The sequence below is a fragment of the Lycium barbarum genome, chromosome 1 (assembly GCF_019175385.1).
Source record: "Lycium barbarum isolate Lr01 chromosome 1, ASM1917538v2, whole genome shotgun sequence".
NCBI classification, from domain to species: domain Eukaryota; kingdom Viridiplantae; phylum Streptophyta; class Magnoliopsida; order Solanales; family Solanaceae; genus Lycium; species Lycium barbarum.
The window spans coordinates 153,951,688-153,973,100 of NC_083337.1; the positions used below are offsets into that span (position 1 = coordinate 153,951,688).

A 21,413-nucleotide genomic window follows, 5' to 3' on the forward strand; every position below is an offset into this window, starting at 1 on the left:
GTCACTTTCATTGTCCTTTTTTTCTGGACTTTCACTGTACTTGCTACTTATTACTACTTGTAAGTTGTAACGATGGTTACAAACTTACTACTTATTAATGTATATATATATATATATATATATATATATCAAGAAGCATGCATACTTAATACACTGAATGCAATCACATCTAATTAGACCCCTAAATGAGTAAATGACCACTCAGAGATTGATTGATATTTAGATGGCTTGAACAAAGAAGAATTTGCTCATGTCCAAAACCAAGAATCTGCTAGCATCAAACATCTCTTAGGAATATAATTTATCGGCAATAATACAAGGGGGTCTTCATAATTCACAACATAACGTCAACAAGAATACCACGATAGAACAAGAACAGGAGATCTATGAATTGTATGGACAAGCATAAACTGGGATCTATGAATTTGCCTCTGCAACCACATCATATCCTTGCAGCGTTTTTGGGGCGGCATTTCAGCTTATGGTTCCTCGCAGCAACTAATATCAGAACTCGCACTCCACCACGTCTGTGTTTTGCTGGGCCAAAATATACAGTAAAGGGGAAATTGAGACAAAGAAGAGCTACTAATGCAGTCCCTCATCATCGAAAGCTTAAATCCTCTATTCCTTTGACGGTGGACTCTAAATTCTTCATGTTCGTGTTTCTGGTAGAGGAGCGGCGCTTGTCCACAACTGGTGAACTCCTCTGTGCAGCACTGGATATTTTAAGCAGTGATCCTGTGATGGCATCACCCCCCGCAATCACTGGGTCTCGACTGCCAGAGACAACAGGATGCCTTGCTGATCCACTTGACCGGAAAAAATTAGAACTGGATAACTGCAAATACAAACTCAGTTAATAGTAGATACAAGTCATAAAACAAGAGTAAATTTTGACCAATTCCCCAAAGTATAAGCTGGTAAATACTTAATTGCACTAAATTCTGTTTCTTAATGTATGCCACCAGTTTGCTCTCAGGTTGGCCATTATATTGAAGAACACTATCAAATGAATACAAATTACTCTTATGTTCCACGAACGTAAGCACAAAATATGTAGAAGAAATAGAGGTAAAGGTAACATTAGAAGAGCAAAAGATAAATGATACCCCCAAGTGTGCAGTCACCATTCATTTCTGTGTCATATAGACAGGCCAACACCACCTTTTTGGCCCTCTAACTTATAGGCAATCATCAGTGCCACTTGGTGAAGGTAATTCAAAAAGCAAAAGATGGAGAGAGGGTGATTTTTTCTTTAGGAGGGTGGGGGAGAGTTCATGCCTTTTACCACTTCTTTTTCGGGCTTCTTCATGATTGTCAAAGGAGACTTCTATTTAACTCCGCTTCCACACCTTTTATGAAAGTAGTATTTTGTATATGTTATGCGGAAAAACCCAGTATACAAGAGGTATCTCCGTTGGGTCTATTTCCATCAGTGGCCAGTGGGAGGGAGAAGTTTGGACATGTTTGGTAGTTCTTCCATCAATCATCCGGATCTACCCCGTATCTCAACAGATTATAGTTTCGAGGATCATCCAGTATGAAAATACCTTCCTCTGAGTTGTGCAAGTACGCTATGATGGTCCAGAGAAATGTGTAGTTGTGAACCCATTGGGATGATCCAAGAATTTTGCTGTTTTGATTTTGCTAGTCCTTGGAAACAGCGCCAGTGGATAACTCATAATTAGAATAGGTCCATAAAATATGGGTCTTTATAAAAGACTCAATCATCTATGCCTATAGGAACTTCGTGGGTACTCCAAAAGTTTAGCAAAATGAAAGATAAGCCCTAAGTTTTACAGAGTCATCTTCCTTTGCTTCAAAAACTCTCCTGGTCCTTTGCCTCCAAAGAACCCACATGAGAGCTAGAGGCACAACATTTCATCCTCTAATTATTCCACTTCAATCCTTGCACAACTATTCCGCATCCCCCACTCAAAAGAAAAACCTAGATAACTCAAAAGAGCTGCAGCCTACCTTTTTTTTCTTTTTCTCAGATACATAAAATGCAGAATTGATTCAAGAGTCAGTAACTTCAGGAATTGCACGCTTTTTCCTATCTACTTGGTGAATTATTCTGTAATTTAAAATGGCCACACAAGTTCAGGAAATTTTTTGCTTATACTTTGGGAACTGTATGAATTCCTCATGCCGAGGTACTTGACAAATTAACATTGCAACAGAATCTTGTCCTATATCTGGATAAAGTCAAATGCATTCACAATGATTTTGTAATAAGTAAAGTTGCCACAGAATTTATTTGCAATAGTACTACACTTTTCCAAACACATCCCAACCAGGAGAAAGGGTAAAAACAATAGGGAGAGAGAGAAGGGAGGTGGAGGGAGGAAGAGGACTAACCTCTTTACCCATGGATAAATCATTAGCAACTGCACCTTTTTGCCTCGATAGGCTTCCAGAATTGAAATGAAGCCCTGTGCTCCTATTACGTGTAAGATTTGATGAAGAAAAACCAGCTGGTCGACCTTCTTCACCACCTGCATAATAAGTGTAGCATGCTTATATAGCTCCCAGAGAATAAGCAGCTAGCAGAATTAGAGGTAATGTACTTTTACTGAACAGGGCAGCTGCCACGCCATCCAAAATAAATGATATACTGAACTAATTGAAATTGATTCCAATTTTATCTTTTCAACTATATGTAAGAGACAACATCCATACTATAAAAGAACTCGGATAGGGCTAAGTATGACATGTTCTATAAAGTAGGAAGCAGAAAACCCAGATGAACTATCGGCTCGCTGTTAAAAGTAATTAATTTCCCGACCACTTTATGCCACACCAGTTAGCACAGACTTTTTTTTTTTTTTTTTTTTTTTTGGGGGGGGGGTGTTTGAGAGGGCCGGGGGGTGCCTTGTGATCAAACATACCTGATTTCTTTTCAACATTAGCAAGACCATGAGGCATCCCTGAACTTGGCCCAGCAGTACCGCCCTGTCCCAAAATCATCATTTCATTTTGATATTTTAAGACGAATGACATAATCTAATCTATTTAAGTCACTTACAAGGGCACGAGATGGAATGTTGGCAAGCTGTGATTGCTGGTATTTCAATATGGTCCAGTCAAATACATAATCAAACTGAAACCCTGAAATAGACGGGAAAAATAAAGAGTAAGAGGACAGGGAAAACAGAAGACATTCTGAGAACATTGAAATTGAGGTACTGGTTGTAATACGTCTGTACAGATGAAATAGCAAGGAATGAAATGCAAAAATGATCATACCTTCACGAATGAAAAGGTCACGGAAAATTCTCTTGAGATAAGCATAATCTGGTTTATCATCAAATCTCAGGGATCGACAGTAATGAAAATATGATGCAAACTCTGCAGGATAGCCCCGACACAAGGTCTATATAGGAAAATTTGCACTACTATCATTTTAGTGAATTAAGAAACTAAATAGCTAGCATATGAAAATTGGTCGAACATAAATTACCTCTATTGATGTCGAAACTTTCTTCTCACTAATCTTCTCATACTTCTGTTTCTTAGTGCCAGCTTTCAGCCCCTGCCAGGGGAGACTACATGTTTTTTAAAGCATGATGTAAGATTACCATGAAAGAGAAGGAAAATCTAGGGAGGGATAAATGTTTACCTTCCTCTTAAAAAGTACATTAGAACAAAACCCAATGATTCCAAATCATCCCGTCGACTTTGTTCTATATGGTTCAAAGGCAACACAGAGGTAAGCATGTTTTACAGAGTAAACACAGTTCATATAACCAATTGGAACAAATTGGTAAAACAAAACAAAAGCTTACCGATGCCGAGGTGAGTGTTCATGCTTGCATATCTAGCAGTTCCTGTCAAATTTTTATTTTCTCTGTATCACATTAAAATTTGCTATGTCATGCACTCGGATACCTTTGTGAAGTCATTAAATAGCTTTGGTGACTTATCTTACATCCAATACAGAGAAAAAGTTGTGTTTCTATTATTATTATTATATCGTGTTAATTCACAAATAAATCCGCCCCGCGAAATAAGGAAGCACCTGTACATGCTAGTGAAGACTACATGATCAAAACACTAGGTGACTTCTTCCTATCTGAGCATTGGTGGTCGGTGGACAGAGTTACCCGGTACCCATGCTGGTGGAAGGTAGCAAGAACCCCATAGAATTATTCGAGGTGCGCAAGCTTGTCCGGACACCACAGTTATCAAAAACAAGTGAGGGGATAGGTCATAGGGGTTTAAAGATGATGCAAGCTTAAAGAAATCACTCTTTTCTATTGCTCTACAGAAAGAGCAATCAGACCATAATAGCTTGAACACAAAGCTCATATAGGCATCTCATAGGTATGAACATCATATTTCAAGGACCTTATCTTCTTAAGCAAAACAAATATCAACCCATAGTGTTTCAAGGGAGCTGACCTATATGGAATATGCTGATGAGTTGATGAGTCTCTGTACTTCTTAGCCAGCCCAAAATCAATAACATAGACCTACATTAATCAATCGTGGTTATGAGTTTACAGATACCATGCCTGCAATAGGTGAAATGAGCAGCAAAGTGAGAGCTTTAATCCAAATACCTGATTTGCACGTCTTCCTAATCCCATAAGAAAGTTGTCAGGTTTTATATCTCGATGAAGAAAAGATTTGGCATGAACAAATTCAACCCGATTAATCTGAAAATCGACAAGGGTGAGAAGAGGTCCTTAAATTGTTAATGGAATAAAAAAAGTGCTGCAAAACGCCACACGTACCATCTGATCTGCAAGCATGAGAACGGTCTTTAAGGACATCTTCCTACTGCAGAAGTTGAAGAGATCTTCAAGACTAGGTCCCAGTAAATCCATCACGAGGACATTGTAATCTCCTTCAACTCCAAACCATTTTAAATTGGGAACTCCAGCTACCAATATAAAAAAGAGAAATCCAACTAATAAGCATTGAGTACTAAATCAAGGAATAGCAGGCAACATAAGGATGAGAAATTACTTCCTCCTTGTAGTATTTTATACAGCTTGGCTTCGTACAATAGTTGAGGATGCTTGGTTTTCACATTTTCCTGAGGACAAGAAATAAGAAAAGTTAGCAACTTAATCTCGCAAATTAATGAAATTTTCAACTATGAAGCAATTGAAGTTCGCGAATGACCGAGCATTTGCAGAACTGTTCAGTACAATGAGGTCAAGAGTATCAGCAAGTTAGAGGCAAAACTTTAGTTTCAAAGGGCAGCCCGGTGCACAAAGAATCCCGTGTTAGCAGAGTCCGGGGAAGGGTCGCACCCCAAGGGATGTGATGTAGACAGCCTACCCTAATGCAAGCATTAGTGGTTGCTTCCATGGCTCAAACCTGTGACACATAGGTCACACGGAGACAACTTTACAGTTGCTCCAAAACTTCAGTTTACAAAATCTAATAGCTATCGAGTTTTATATCAAAATTTCCAGAAAGACTAATTTGAAGCAATGAAACTGTTGCAATCTTTTCAAAATCGCGGGACCTGCTTAGTTAATGCAAATTCACCATTCGGAGTCTCAGTTCGAAGGCTAAGTAACAAAGATGAAGCTATCAAACACAGAGAGAGTCAGAATTGGAATATGTATAACAAATTCTTCACAAATTTATAAATGTCCTGAAACTTGGTGGTTATTTCATAACTTCACAACACAAAAATGACAAAACATCCTGAAATCCAGTGCACTAAAGCAAACTACGATCATAAGACCGAATGATCAAATGGCCACAACCCTATTGAGTGTGAGATCATTTTTAATCAAAAAAATTAATCCATCAGAGAGGGCACAACTTTCTTCGCTTAATATAGGTGTTGAGCTATAAATTCTCCCGCACAATTATATGAGGATTGCAGGGGGTTTGTAATGGTTTTGAGTCAATCCACCTATTATCTTAAGTTTAGTGTAGCATGCTCAGATTAGCATGGTATTAAAACAAGCAAAGATCCTGAATTCGAACGTTACTATCACCTTCATCAAAAAGAGATTCCCAAGTGCTTCGCCATGGAAAAGGACCACAGTTGCACCGGAGAAAGCGTGGTAAAATATAACTAAGTGTGTGCTCTCTGAAATATTAAGCTTAATAACATCCAAAAATTATTAGCAACAATACACAAGCATCTGCATAATTGTGTGTTTTAATAGCTAACCAAAACCATCCATCATCAAATAACCACCAATTCTCAAGTATTTCACAGCAAACCATATGCTTTGGCAATTACAAAAACACAGGCTACATAACTATACTCCTATAACAAGTTAAAACTGTAAGTTTGGAAGAAAAAGATGAACAGAATTTCAACTCACCAGCTTAATAGCAACCTCTTCATTAGTTTGAACATTAGCACCTGAAAAGCATAAAATTAAATTAACCCCAAAACAAAGAGAATCCTTCAAAGAAAGATAGATAAATATGAAGGATTCATATACCAAGATAGATCTCCCCAAAAGAACCGCTGCCAATTTTCCGACCAAGCCGAAACTTATTACCAACACGAGGCTCCATTGGACACTAATAATAATTAAAATCTTGAACCCCAAAAAAAAAAAAAAAAAAAATCCAACAACGACAAATCAAAAAAAAAACTTCAAGATTTCAGCTTTTTGTATTTTTTTTTTGGGTTTTGTCCTAAAATGAGGATGAATGAGTAAGTTTACATCAGGGCATATAAACTATGCTTATCATCCCATTTTTGAATTGGGTGTGATTCTATCTCTTTACCCCATTTTCTTTCCTTCTATTATTATATAGTACGTTGTTTGCTTTGTCTTTTTGCTTTGGTAATATCTTCTTGTTCCCCCCCTCAAAGAATAATACGATATCGTACTTGGTCTTCGCGAGATCTTCGGGTCTGCTGTACGTTAAGACTTATAGATATTTCGATGAGAATTGTTTGGAAGTTTGTCAGAGGGAAACTGAATGTACAGTGTATTTCGTAGTCTGCCCATACGTATTTTAATGAGATACTTACAAGATAAATGTAGTTAGTCAGAAAACTGTATATACATGTTAGTGTGATGGCTACTTTTTTATATACAATATAATTGTGGTATTTGGACTAGTTTGTGCCCTTTTTTTGAGCCGGGAGTGTTTTGGAAACAGCCTAGGGCAGATGTGTGCGTACATCTTACCTTTTTCAGACTCCATTTATGAAATTACACCGGATATGTTGATGTTTGGATTAGTTTGTGCACATCTCGATAAAATTCTATAGAGTTGATGTCTCCTAGCGACAGAGGTATCAAATAACTTTGTCAACCAGATTTGGACAGATGATAATTGCCTGATATTTTTGTTGTGAACTTGAAATCTCATAGTTCTCAAGTCATTTCATTAACTATTAGGTCACACTCTCGTGTGTAATGACTGATGGCCACTTTTACCCACTTTGTATGTGGCCAACCTTTGAGTTCACATTATATATATATATATATATATATATATATATATATATATCAACTATTTCACTCGGTGTCTATTACATTCAACCAACTTTTGTATTGTTTTTTTGTTTATACAAAAATAGAACTCGTCTCTTATCATTTTCATCTCACTTCAATGACTATTAGGTGACACGCCCAAAAATGTAGATCATTGAGTTTTACATCTTTATTGTTTGTATTGGATCATGTTTAGAAGGCGGATAAGAAATAGCTATGTATTTTCGTGCCTAAGTAGAAAAAGTTATTAGTATAATTTTTTACCCCTCTTAGGAGCCCTCGCCTTTTTTGTTTTCTTAATAACTCGAATCACAATCTTAAACTTGGAGGTGGAGGTTGCTTACCACGCTAACTCCCTCTTATCAAAGTTAAAGTTACTAGTAGCATGCAAAACAAGAATTGGGTAGTTTGGTTCGACCTAAAAGAGTGACCTTGGCTCATTTCCACTAGGTTTGATATGAAAGTTGATCAGATTGTTAGTTAAAGATCACCCAACAAAACCCAATTCCAGAGTCACAATCGCAGTGCAAGTAGTCAATGAAGTAAGCTCAACTACTTTTAAAATTGCTACTTTTAAGATACTTCAGGATGATTTACCTAAAAAGAAGAAACGTTATTGTTAGAGTTAATCCCATTTTGCCCCGTAGCATTTAAGGGTTGAAAAACGATAACCCCCTCCACATATTGAATAGGAACGATAATCCCTTTATGCAATATTTTCCGGTGAGGTCTTTTTATGGATATAGATTTTTTTGCTTTTTCTTTCTAGAATTAAATTGCGAAAATATATAACTCTTATTATTGTCAGATTCACCTATTCCGTGAAAATAATGTACTTCGTTTAGGATATAACAACTACCTGAAATAATCTGTTAATAAATTTCAAGTTACGTGGCATTCGTTTTACCTGCATGCGCATTAAATTTTTAGTTCTAATTGCACATCAGCGTCTATCTAATTTTCCCCTCTAACGTTATTTTGGGTCATCTACGAATATTTTGTACGATAGGAATTCCATTCGCTAAGATATATTTCACAATAATTTCCACATAAATCAATTATTTAAGCCTACTTTTATATTTTCAAAACGACACAGATGAGCCAAGCAAATTATTTTTTTTTACCTGAAAAATCATTCTTATCCTGTATGAAACATTTTTCTAATTATATTCATATAAGTAATTCTTTGAGGGTTAAGAACGAAATGCTTGGTTACATGAAATTAAAAGTCATCTTATTTGAGTGTCTATGCTTATGCAAATGTATGAGCGGCTTAAATCTAATAAATAAGAGTTATTTATTTTTGTATTTTAGTTCTAAAAAATTATCTTTATTAAAAAATGAAAAGTCTCACCGGAAAATATTATATAAGCGAGTTACAGTTCCCATCCAATATGTGGAGGAGGTATTGTTTTTCAACCCTTAAATTTTTAAAGGGGTAAAGTGAAATGACTTTTAGCTTAAACTCATCAAAAAGGAGGAAAACACAAGCTTAAGTTAGTCGAGAAAAGTACCTGAAGAGTTTTTTTGCCTTGATTTTGCTTTTTTGGTGTTCAATGGAAGAGGTGAATGAAATTAGGTAGACGGTTGATGTGCAATTAGAATTCAAAAATTTAATGCGCATGCAGGAAAAACGAATGCCACGTAACTTGAATTTTATTTACAAATTATTCCAAGTAGCTATTACATCCTAAAAGAATTACATTATTTACAATGGAATAAGTGAATGTGACAATAATAAGAGTTATATATTTTCATGTTTTAATTCTAGAAAGAAAAAAAAATAAGATCTATATTCAAAAAAAGAAATTTCTCACCAAAATATATTGCATAAGGGGATTATCGTTCCCGTTCAATACGTGGAGGGGGTATGGTTTCTCAAACCTTAAAATGTTAGGGGGGCAAAGTGGGATTAACTCTAATAATTAATAAACCAAGAATAAGGTTGGTCCAACTAAAAAGAAGAATATAATATTATTGATCAAAAGATTAGATCGGACTTGATTGATTATGTATATGAACAGTTGTTATTCAGGCAAGTTAAAGAACCAAAAAAAGGAGCAATGAAATATGATCTGAATATGGTATTTCCAAGGGGTATCAATATCCAAGAAGAGTATATACAAAGCACAAAGTTTGAGAACAATAAAACACTATATGCATCTTCTTTCCCAAACTTTACGTGAATCATATGAGTATTTTACAATACTGTGTGCACACTAATTTTGGAACAAACGAATGACCTACACTGGACAAATAATTTTACAAATCAAGTCAAAAAAGCGCCAGCAAAAGAATTGCAAATGGCGAAACCCTACATTCTTTTGTGATTAAAAAGGGGGAGAATCCCTAAGAAAAAAGAAAAGAAAGGAAAATCAGTAATGCACAGCTATGATTGTGTTAACTCAATTTGAGGACCCATTGAGGAATACTTTTTCTGCAGCCTCCCTCTCAACTGCCTAATTTTTGCATCTACTCTTGCTGTGAACCCGATGTTGGTACTCTGTCTAGCTTTAGACCGCTCTCTCGTCCACATATGATGATCTTGAACGTCTTTCTTATAATATTTGATTTCTTGAATAATGTGATGATCCATCGGATTGATTAACCTTTGGAAAGATATGTGCGCAAGGTAGGGCAGAGTGCAGACAACAGTTACTAAAAGGGTGGTACACCAGTAGACTGGAGCAGGAGCTAGAGCTTCCACCAGGATTCTGAAGGCATATTTAGAATAATCTGGCGCTATCATACCATAGATCAAAAGAAATAGGTACCAACTGGCAATACTTCCCCAGATGAAAAAATGTTGTATCCATGTGAAGTGACTCATTGTGAGTGCAATCTGGCAGTTGACGGCCCAGACAATGCAGGTGAACATCGTAGTACCCATAGCAGTCAAGTCAGCAGTCTGGCCTCCAGCCCGGAAGGCTTGATCATAGAAGATGATGATGTTGAGGAAGAAAACAATGAGGGAGGTGTAGACACCGTTGCCAAGCCAACCGAATATCCTATACCAGTCAAAGAACAAGTTTTTGGGCCCTTGCTGGTACAGTGCTGGAAACTGCATACGACATTACAGTTTTTAAATTACTATTGTTCAATGGAGGTTACTCTGCAAATCGATCTTTTAGGAACTCTGAGAAAAAGGTATCGAGTAGACTCACCTCTAAGCAAACTTCAGAAGACACATCCTGCTCGAATACTCCAAGCGCGATCACAGGTAGTGAGGTAAGAATCACATTGAACAGAATCATGTATGAATCATCATAGACAGACTGGCCCGAAAAGCCCGCAAAAGCCTCAAAGTAAAAGAGTGTGAGGCCAAAAGCTATATTTTTATAGAAGAAATAGCATATCTGCACGTAGAATACGCCGCAAGTTAGATGAAACATGACAAGCATCCATGAACCAAAACATGATCATTTTTCTATCAATAAAATGAGACAGATTCAGAGGAATTACCATCTGAGCAATTCGTTTGTAGCACCAATGCCCATGTACAACGAGAAGTCTCTCCAAGAACCGAAACTGTGCAATAGCAAAGTCACTAGCCATCACAGCCTGCAAGAAGCTAATAATCAAGTAAGCCGACTTACAGCATCCAAGAGCAAAATATGCTTGCAGAGAGGGAAGTAGCCTTGTTTTATTTCTCAATCCATATACTCTGGCATGCCAAACTTTAAAAGCCGGCTTGGTTTATGTTAAAAACTGGAAAGCAAATATGAGTTGTTAAGTGATCTTTTTAGTTATAAATGCAGCAATGTTCTACTTAAGCCAATGGATTTAGGGTCATCTTTCCGAATTAGAGAGGATTTTCCAGATTCTACTTAGGCTAATCAATTTTTTGCAGACAATACGCAGCAAGACGAATCATGGAAACCTCGTCCAAACCCAAAGGGAATAGAACATAAAAACTTTTGTTACTTTACTAATTTGAATTTACATGAATCGAAGAAATGCAAGACCTTAGATATTAGCTGAGATAATATATTACACTGTTTTCCAGAAGTAACAAGAAATCTAGAGTCATTTAGTGTTTTGACAGACACTGTGCAAAAATAAGTGCAGTTTAACAAAGTGTGTGTAATTATTTGAATATTCTACCATTTCAGTTAGATATGTTAGCTGTTACCGATCAAAATCGATGTGATCTTAACAATCAAGAAAAAAAATCGGTGTGATCTTAACAATCAATAAAAAAGTTCAGTGTGATTTAAAATGACCAGGGCTCCTTAAAGAGAGACAATTGATCTAGGTTAGTTTTGGCATGACATAACATATCTTCCTATGAAATCACACTAACTTTTTGGGTTAACTTCTATATGCAGCAATCTACTTAGGCAAATGGATTTATGATCTCTTTCCCAAGTAGGAAAGATTCTCCATGCTACTAGCCTTCCTTGGGTCAGATTGCTGATGTCAATCTGGCTAGCTTCTAAAAAAGATGATATGAGGTGATATCTCTGAGGGAGACAAATATTCAGTAGAAAAAATATTAAAATATCTCATAAATTCACCACAATCTTGTTCCTTCCCCTTTTTCCCATGCCAGCGATTGCAGTCAGTAACTCTTTTCCGCTCTTCTCCAATACAAGAAACATGGAAAAAGAAAGATCTAGGGAAGAGGAAATATAAGTTACTCACTCTCTCTCTCTCTCTCTCTCTGTTCAATAGAAATAGGAGAAAGGAAAAATTCATGTTGTTTCAATTCGGTCTGTAATTCTGTACAATCTAAGTATATGTACTGCACCCCTTTGATCGTATTTCTCTAACAATTTTTTTGAATGCACTATTGAAAAGATAATTGATCTAAGGAAAATGTAAAAATTCTTTTAGTATATTAAGACCACCAAAACGCCAGCTAGATGTATCACCAACCTGCATTCCTTCTGCACCGCTAATGCCAACTCCAATGTCCGCTTCTTGGATCATCCCAACATCATTTGCACCATCACCAATTGCTAATGTGGTTTTTCCAGTTCCTTCCTTTACTAACCTAGTAATCTGCGATCCAAATCGAATACAAATTAATGTAAATATGACCAATTTCATGGATGAAAAGTTGGGCTAGAATTGAAATTTAGATGGACACATAGCTTACCAAGGCCTTCTGCTTAGGAGAGACACGACAGCAAATCACAGATGCACAATCGACTGCTAAATTCAAAAATTGATGTTTCATATCATATTCCAAAGCATATGTTAGAGTTTTCCCATCAATAATCAAGGCAAATGCAGCATGTGGGTCCTTTTCAAGCTTGATCATTTGAGAAGCATTTGTGATTTGCATCAAAATGTTCTCCTTGATAGTCTGATAAGTGAAAGAGAGCAATTGAGATGGCATGAACAATAATACAAGCAACAACTTGAAAAACTTGTTTTATAGTGACCTACCTGTTCAGAGCTTCTTTCCACTGATTCTGCATTCATCGTCGTTATGCATATTTGCCTCATCCCTTGCCGAAGTAGACTACACGCGTACCTGCATGGTATCCGGAGTGTTATTTTACCAACTCGAATCCAACGACCATACAAGTATGAATGAGATCGTAGAAGATATATATCTGAGTGGGAGACAGACCCTATGTTGATGGCTGTTTCCATCTTGTCACCTGTCAGAACCCAGATCTTGAGACCAGCTTGCGCCAGTTTATCTATACACTGAGGAACCTGATGAAAAGGTACAGATGCGAGATAGTCAAAAATTGCTACTATGTCTGAGAAAATATAATTCAGATTCTTGAGGAGCATAAAATACATACTCCCTTCTGTAGCTTATCCTCCACAGCTGTAGCACCAACAAGGATCAATTCCTTTTCCATCAAATCAGATAGACGTTCAAGATTGGCATCTCTATCACCGCTGATTGAAGTTTTTGCTTTAGTAAATTCTTCATTCCACACAGAGTACTCTGTCTCGTCCAGCTTTTTATAGGCAAGCACGAGAGTACGCAACCCTGCTTCCCCATAATCATTTAAATGCTTCGTGGTAGCCTCCTCAAATCTCCTTCCGTTCTTTGCTAATCTCTCATAGATGATGCTGCATATCCAAAAAAAACAGCATATCATCTAAATATTACATCAGAAAGGTCGCCAAAGGCCACATCTGTGAGTCTGTGACTAAACAATTAGCCAAGCCAAGAGATAAACATAACTTAGAAACTCTTTTTTCATGCATTCAGCAAACCCAAACTTAGCAAACACCAATGCCATGTCCGATCAAAGAAAACGGTGAGCTGGGAAATAAAAATTTCAGGAACAAAAAATTTTATAAGGAAGGAAATCACCCAACACGAGGGGTGACAGGGAGGTGGCTATGGAGAGTAATAACTAGAAAAATGAACTGGAATTTACAGGCATGTTAGCAGCATCCTTAAAAGCATAATAGCCTCTTCAATGGTCCACTTCAAGGTATACGGGAATAGATACATAATAGAGACTAGTTTTAGATAATGTCAAAAGAAAGACCTGTCTGCTCCTTTACACAAGAGAAGAATCTGTCCCCTCTCATCTCGGACGATAACAGACATTCTCTTCCGCTTGCTGGTGAAGTCCAATAGATTGAGAATTTTGAATTCCCTAGAGTTAACACACCAAGAGTAAGTTGGTAATAATATACTACAATGATAATGCAGCTCTTGAAAACAACTGGGAATATTTGAGGCTGTGTCTTACCTTTCACTGGGCTCATGAAAAGAAGGATACCTCTCCCGTATAATAACTCTTGATTGAGTTCTTTTACAGAACTCAAAGCCAAATTCCCTAGCTGCGACAAGAAATGCTGCTTCATCAGGAGATTCTGCTTCATAATTGTAGCAGCCAGTCTCGTCATTTAACTCAGGAATAGCAGTATGGCAAACTGAAAGTATCCTAAAGAATAGCAAGATGATATCTTCATTTGGCTCCTTCATCCAACTTCCCTTCATAAGTCGGCTATCGTCAAAGCTGAACCCCTTTATTGCCGGCCTGACATCACATCTAGGAGTGGCGACCCTCTCTAGTTCAATTTCTGATGACCGTCTCTGTGAAATGTCAGGATCTTGCCCACCGAGGTCCTCTGCCATCTGCTTTGCAGCTGCAAGTTCTACATCACTGGCTCTTGTCCCATATGCGATACCAGCAATGGAACATTTTAGGAAGTCCATTTGGTTGCACGTCAAAGTGCCAGTTTTATCCGAGAGGATGGTATCAACCTGCCCCAACTCCTCATTTAAGTTTGACGTTCGTGCTTGAGCAGGAGTGCCTGTCTCGTCATCATACATATTAATATCCTGGTTTATGAACAATGCCTGTAGAACCTTCACTACTTCAATAGAAACATAGAGGGAAATAGGAATTAAATAACCATATAATATTAGTGCAGTGATCAGATGGAAAAAGGCTGACAACTCGGGCCTGTTTGGATCAGTTGTATTATTGTTCTTGTCCATAGGCTGCATATACCACCAGTCTGGCATGTTGAATCTTGTTTTTGCGGCAAAGCCAATGGAACTCATAAATGATATCACGAGAAGGAGGGTGAAGAGGATGTAAATTATCTTGTCCATCTGAAGTTCGATCCTACTCCTTTTCGAAGGAGATTCTGTAGAATTTTGCATAACTTTGCTGTCATGACCAGTGAATATAACAACTCCATAGATATATGCTGTATTCCTAAGCTTTGAATCCCTGAGGAGAATCTGAGTAGGATCAAGAGGATAAATCTGACGATCATATTCCAGGTTGCCCACAAAAGTGTAAAGGTTAGGATTGGGATCTTCACATTTTATGGTAGCCCTGAAATCCTTGAAAGCCTCGTTATCATCCAATGGTAGGGTAACCTCCAAAGCTCTTTTTACCTTCAAGTTTGTCTCTCCATCCAAGTTCATAGTTTCCACATAACAGATTCCATCTTGATAACTTGATGATAAAAGAAGCAAATCAGCCGGAAAAAATTGGTCCTTTTCCACCTTCACGATGTCTCCGACACGAATCTTCATCCATGGCCTTGGACCAAAGTCACCACCTTCCTTATGTAGACGAGCTTTTCGCAGATTGACCTTCATATCTTGTATGAACCGCCGCGAGTCTTCCAATGCCTCCTTCGCCATACTCAACCCAACAACAAAGACCAAAGGAGCTATCATACTGATAGGTGAGAATGGAGAAAGATTCGTTGTGGCTGACAGGATTGCAGCAAGGAGGAAATACAAGTTAGCAACACGTCTGAATTGCTCAAACGTGGCCTTGGGCAGGAATGTGATGAAATTATACTTCGTGGTAGATATGTAGTTTGTGCAGTACTTAAGAGGTTTCTTTTCATGGAGATGGGGCTGGTTGCAATGGACTACTCGTGAAAAACCAGCGCCTAGCTGATGGGGACCCTCTTCCTCATCAGTTCGTGGTCGATAGCAACCAAATGTATATAGATTGCTCCATTGAATCTTTGCCCTTTTGCTGCTGCCTCGTGCCATTCTTTTCTTCCCAATGAAAGCCAAAATCAGTCATACACCCACATTATACGTTTAAAAAAGAATTGTTATCAATAGCTTTCACCAGGACAATTGAAGGGCACCCTCATGCACAATATCCTGCTCGACTGGATAGGGGATCGGCCTCTTCTTTAACCCCCCGAGGTTTGAACTGTCAATCAACAAAAATTATTCTCATAAACTAGACAATAAACATGTACAAACAAAGAAATAGACAGGCCAACCCCATAACTCAAAGGTAGAAAAATTCCAACAAAAAACTCCCAGATGATACATTAACCTCGAAACACACAAATTAATCTCAGCAGAATGTAAGTGACACTAATATTCAACAAAAATTATTCTCATAAACTAGACAATAAACATGTACAAACAAAGAAATAGACAGGCCAACCCCATAACTCAAAGGTAGAAAAATTCCAACAAAAAACTCCCGGATGATACATTAACCTCGAAAACACAAATTAATCTCAGCAGAATGTAAGTGACCCTAAGATTCGACAACCAAAAAAAAACATCCCTATAGAAATACCATCCATGTATTATGTATATATCATTTAAGACCCATCCAATTGCATACAAAAATTTGAACGACATTTTAGTCAACTTAAGCAGTCAATCAGGGAAAAACACGTCCAACAGCATATCTAGGAAAAACTAAAATTACCACAGATTTAGCTTCTTATCCAAATCAGAAACTAATTAAAAGTTGACCAACCCAAAAACAACAACAACAAGGAATATCAAAACAATGAAAAACCCCAATTTGGCAGCCAAAATACTGTAAATCAAATAATTAGAAAAGAATAAAGAAAAAAGAGGAAAATCACATAAAATTTCAGCTAAGTTACAGCTAATCAAGCGCATTAACAATAACAAAACAGTAAATTAACCGACAAACCGAAATCCAACAATTCATCAACTGATTCCAGCAAACAAAAAGCTCAAGTAATAATAAGGGAAAATACATTTTTGTATGATGATAAAAACAATGAAAAGAAAAGGAAAAATAAAAAAAAAAAGTCACCTGAAGTCAACAAATACCGAAGAGGAAATAGATGACGACCCAAAAAGGAAAGCTATACGACCAGAATACAAAAATAGCTATGGAGTTGCAGGGATCGCGCAATGTACAATGTTATATAGAGAGAGAAAGGAGAAGGGATTTTGGGTTTAGTAGGCCAAATAAAAGTCTTGTTCTTCTGTGTTTGAAGATTCAAATCTGCTTCTGTATTATTTCAGTAAAGTCTAATTTACGGGGTTTCCCAAAAATAAATTATACTCCCTCTCATTCATAATAAATGTTATTTTACGCTTTTCATTATGTTTCGAAATAAGCCATGTTTTAGTATTTTAAGAAGAAATTGATTCTATTCTTTTAAAATTACTCTTATTTACATGACCAAGAATTATTGGCTAACTTTTCTACCAACCAAAGGAAGCCCTTACCCTAGAATGGGGCTCCACAGGCGCAAATCCGAATATAATCGGGTTTTAATGCGAATATCGGACATCGGATGAAAAACTAAAAAAACTAAGTACTTTTTTTTTCTAAACATTTAATTAGGAGTAAATTAATAAAAACACTCCTAATTTTTTAGCAGTGTGCATAAGCTAAAAAAAAAACCGTTATTATGAAATAGAGGGACTATTTATTATATGAGTATTTAATAAATGTAGATGTATGTTAGCTATGTACTTTGACGACTACGACATGCTATTCACTGCTACTTGTCTATTAACTTCATTCTCTCAATTTTATTTATAAAAAATAAACATATAGGAGTATACTATAGTGGATACTAATGTGATTTCATTTTCGTAGTTTAATTAATTACAACTTTTTCAATGTGGGTGTATGTAGCTATTATATAATTTGACGACTACGACATGCTAATCACTACTAGTCTACTAACCTCATTCTCTCAATTTTATTTTTGTGAAAAATAAACATATAGGAGTATACTATAGTGGTTGCTAATGTGTTTTCATTTTCGTAGTTTAATTAATTACAATTGTTTTGAAAAAGATAATTATGTATCATTCTTCTACAGTTACAAAAAATATCTCTGTACCATGACTAGGTCTTATAGTAAGGTCGGTCATCTAGAAAAAGATTAGGTATCATTAGTTGGGTCAACTTTTACTTGACCAACTATGTATTCTCCAATTTGCTTTCAAGTGTATGATTCAAATCGCAGAAATTAAAAAGAAAAATTATTGTATTAAATAAATTGTGATCGATGTTGAGGGCTAGTTTATTGGTGAATTTTGTGTCTTCCGTTGTTACGGTGAAGGGTTTAAACCCGTCAATAGCTAGCGTAGCTTTTCTTTCCCCCTTGATGTAATTAAAAAAAATGATTTTGATTAGATCTTTTAATAATTCTCTTGATTCTTGCTTACTCATATTTTTCCTTTATCTTTGTTCAATGGGGGAAAAGAACGAGATTATGAGTTAGTAATTTTGAAAGTCTGATATGAATTAAGTAGGAAAAAAGTTCAATATACTAGCATTGTTTGCTTTAACACCTAACAAATTAAAAATTCTTCACAATGTTATCACTTTCCTTCACTTCAAATTTTGCAATTATTTTATGGTAACAGAGGAGTAGCAGGTACAACTCTACTGATATTTGCTCCGGTATAAAATTAGGGTCGTAACTAAAAATATCAACGTTTTCTTGAAAATATAATGGTATATTACAAAATATTAAATTAATTAATTTTGTAGTTTAATGTGATATTTTAAAAATAAAATTATCTCAAGAATTTCTAGACATTTTTATTCTTATCATCCCGGGCTTTGTTTTCCTTTCTTACGTTAGAAAAAATTAAATTAAAAAATTTCTCATTTTTTTGTCATTATTGTCAGAATATAGAATATGGAGAACTCATATTAGGGTAGAAGGTCAGTACGTAATCGCGTTTATCCTTTCTTACGAGTAGTTATATTGCTATAGTTTCTTATCTCTTGATTTCTGCGAGTATCTGTTGGTTTATAATGACTTATTTACTTTTATTGTTTTTATTTTCATAATTGGTTTGATTTGTTTGCCCGTATCTGACCTTTTCTGTGCTTTTTCTTGAACCGAGAGTCTTTCGAAAACAGTCTCCCTACCTGAAGTGGGGGTAAGGTCTGCGTACACTCTACCCTCCCTAGACCTCACGTTGTGGGATTCACTGGGTATGTTGTTGTTGTCGTTATTCTCAGAAAAATACATAATTTAATCACACTCCTACTTCAATTAATTTTAAGAGGAAGCAAACAATGGTAGGAGTATTATTTGAATAGGGTTTGTTCCCTCTTTTTCCAAACGTGGCATTAACCAAAACATCGAAGATGATCGTTTTTTCTGACAGGTTGACCGACATGAGTCTATAAATCAGAGCCGGCAGTCGGCTTTTTGGCTATTCAATTTCAAGCCCATAACACCAAACAACTCCAACATTTTTTTTCTTCCCTTTCTTTTTCCTATCTTGTCAATTCATTCCAACGTATAATTGAGGAATATAATTTGGTATTTTGTTTAGTTGGTAATATGTTGTTTTCGCTGCAACAATAATACTAAAATGTTCTTGATATTAATTTATATCGAATCTAATATGGAATAACTTTACAAGAATAATTACTAGAATAAATCACATAAGAAGCTGAAATAATCTTGATTTCCTATTTCTATTTTTTATTTAATTTTTAGAAAAATCTAAGATTGTGAATATTTATTTTATATATTATATATTCTACGTTAACACAATGAATTAAATATTTGCAAAAAAAAAATAAGAATATTAAATAATCTTATAATTATGGACTTATATTACAATTTTTGTAATAATTTTATATAACTTTGTCTGTAAACCAAATGAATAAATTGTGTATTGCTTGATGATACACTGTCCTTGCATTCATTTAACGTCCTCGTCTAATTACTTGCCAATGCCTTTTTTCTTTCATATGGTATGTAATATACTTTCGTATGAAATTTGGATATTTTGGGCGGAAACATAAAAACAAAAACGTAGGTCTCTTGGATATTTACAAGGTTTAGAATCCTACCTAACATTAAGAATAGTCGTAATTTTTTTGGCTTTTTGCAACATAAGTCTCAATCATGTAAGCTGCAATTTGTCATCTAATACTCTAAAACATAATATTCTTCTAATTTTAGAACTCAATAAATGATTTTTATTTTTTCTAAGCATCAAATATCCTGTAATCCTGAAATAAATTTAGTTTGCTAGAGCGTCAAATATTTAAAGCAAAGGGAGTCAAGCAATTTCTTTATTTTTCCTTCAGTAGTTCGGTTATTTAAAAAAAAAAATGTAGTTCAGTAGTTGAAAAAGTTAATTTGGGAAATTGCAACAAGGAATATTGATTGATTATACTTAAATGTACCTATAGTAGTACTCTAACAAGTAACAGTGGTACGTTATAAATAAGGTCGTTGAAGAAGTAAAGTTTGGGACCAACAGTTGAGGCCTCCCACTCTGTAGACTGTACAGCAAATCAAACATGCGAAAACTCCTTTGTCCTTTCATTCAACTTAAGTGGATTTTATTGGGAACTTGGAATTAAAGGACATGACTCATTACATTACAAAAATATTCATTTTATCTGTTTTGGGCTCTATTAATTTAAATTTGTGTCAAAAAATTTTATAATTGGGATGGAATTTTATTCTGAGGCTCAAATCCGGATGGAGGAGTACTACTACTCCACTGTATCAGAGGCGGAGCTGCAATAGTAGTTATGGATTCGGCACAACCAGAAAGCTTTGACTGGATTTGTATTAAAAGATTCAGCTAATATATTTAAATAATGTATCAGAAATCCAGTAAACAAAAAAAAAAGTTACGATTCAAAATTCATAAATTTTAAAGGCTAAAGTCATCGACAGACCCCTGAACTTGTCTAAATATTCCATTTAGACCCCCCAACTGAGACGTTGACAATCTAGATCCTCGAACACAAGTTAAACTGTGTCATTTGAACACAGTCTAGATCAAGTGTGGTGCGTGAGCTACACTTGCGGTGACATGAAAAAATACATCAATAAAAATAAGCCATGTCAACAAAAAAAAAAATTAAGAAAAATTAATTTTAAAATCTATTTAAATAATTTTAAAAAAAAAACATGAAAAACCCAGCCCATCCTCTCCGATCTAAAAACCTAGCCCACTTCGCCGCCTCCCCGCTTCAAAATCTATTTAAATAATAAAAAACGGTGCCATTTTTCTTCGGAGATTTGTTTAAATAGATTTTTAAGTGGAGCGGCGGCGGTGGCGAAGTGGGCTATCGGAGAGGATGGGTTGGGTTTTTCAGTTTTTTTTAATTATTTAAATAGATTTTAAAATAGATTTTTTCTTAAAATTAATTTTCAATGATTAAAATTTTTAAAAAAGGAAAAACTTGGTCTCTCACGCTCTTTTTAAAGCAGTGTATTGCACGCATGTGCCAAGCTGGCACGATGTGTTCAAATGACACAGTTTAGCTTATGTTCAAGCGT

General features: G+C 35.8%; 2 protein-coding genes across 3 annotated transcripts; both read right to left on the reverse strand.

Moving 5' to 3' along the window:
• Positions 1-269: 269 nt before the first annotated feature.
• LOC132645478 (casein kinase 1-like protein 2) lies at positions 270-6,950 on the reverse strand. Of its 2 annotated transcripts, XM_060362481.1 has the most exons (14): positions 6,426-6,949; positions 6,303-6,343; positions 4,975-5,044; positions 4,740-4,888; positions 4,566-4,661; positions 4,405-4,475; positions 3,789-3,850; positions 3,623-3,686; positions 3,464-3,548; positions 3,250-3,376; positions 3,029-3,111; positions 2,892-2,955; positions 2,362-2,498; positions 270-838 (listed from the first exon to the last, which is right to left on the reverse strand). In XM_060362481.1, the coding sequence occupies exons 1-14, from the start codon at positions 6,499-6,501 to the stop codon at positions 602-604; spliced, it is 1,362 nt and encodes a 453-aa protein (XP_060218464.1). In that variant the 5' UTR covers positions 6,502-6,949; the 3' UTR covers positions 270-601. The 2 variants fall into 2 exon arrangements, with proteins under 2 accessions (XP_060218464.1, XP_060218473.1); XM_060362490.1 differs by lacking the exons at positions 3,623-3,686; positions 3,789-3,850 and having other exon boundaries at positions 6,426-6,950.
• Positions 6,951-9,571: 2,621 nt separating this feature from the next.
• Positions 9,572-17,169, reverse strand: LOC132645489 (probable phospholipid-transporting ATPase 4). The gene is made up of 11 exons (XM_060362502.1): positions 16,934-17,169; positions 14,111-16,057; positions 13,904-14,014; positions 13,199-13,475; positions 13,018-13,106; positions 12,831-12,918; positions 12,538-12,747; positions 12,315-12,440; positions 10,899-10,997; positions 10,601-10,792; positions 9,572-10,497 (listed from the first exon to the last, which is right to left on the reverse strand). The coding sequence occupies exons 2-11, from the start codon at positions 15,886-15,888 to the stop codon at positions 9,826-9,828; spliced, it is 3,642 nt and encodes a 1,213-aa protein (XP_060218485.1). The 5' UTR covers positions 15,889-16,057; positions 16,934-17,169; the 3' UTR covers positions 9,572-9,825.
• Between the last annotated feature and the right edge of the window lie 4,244 nt (positions 17,170-21,413).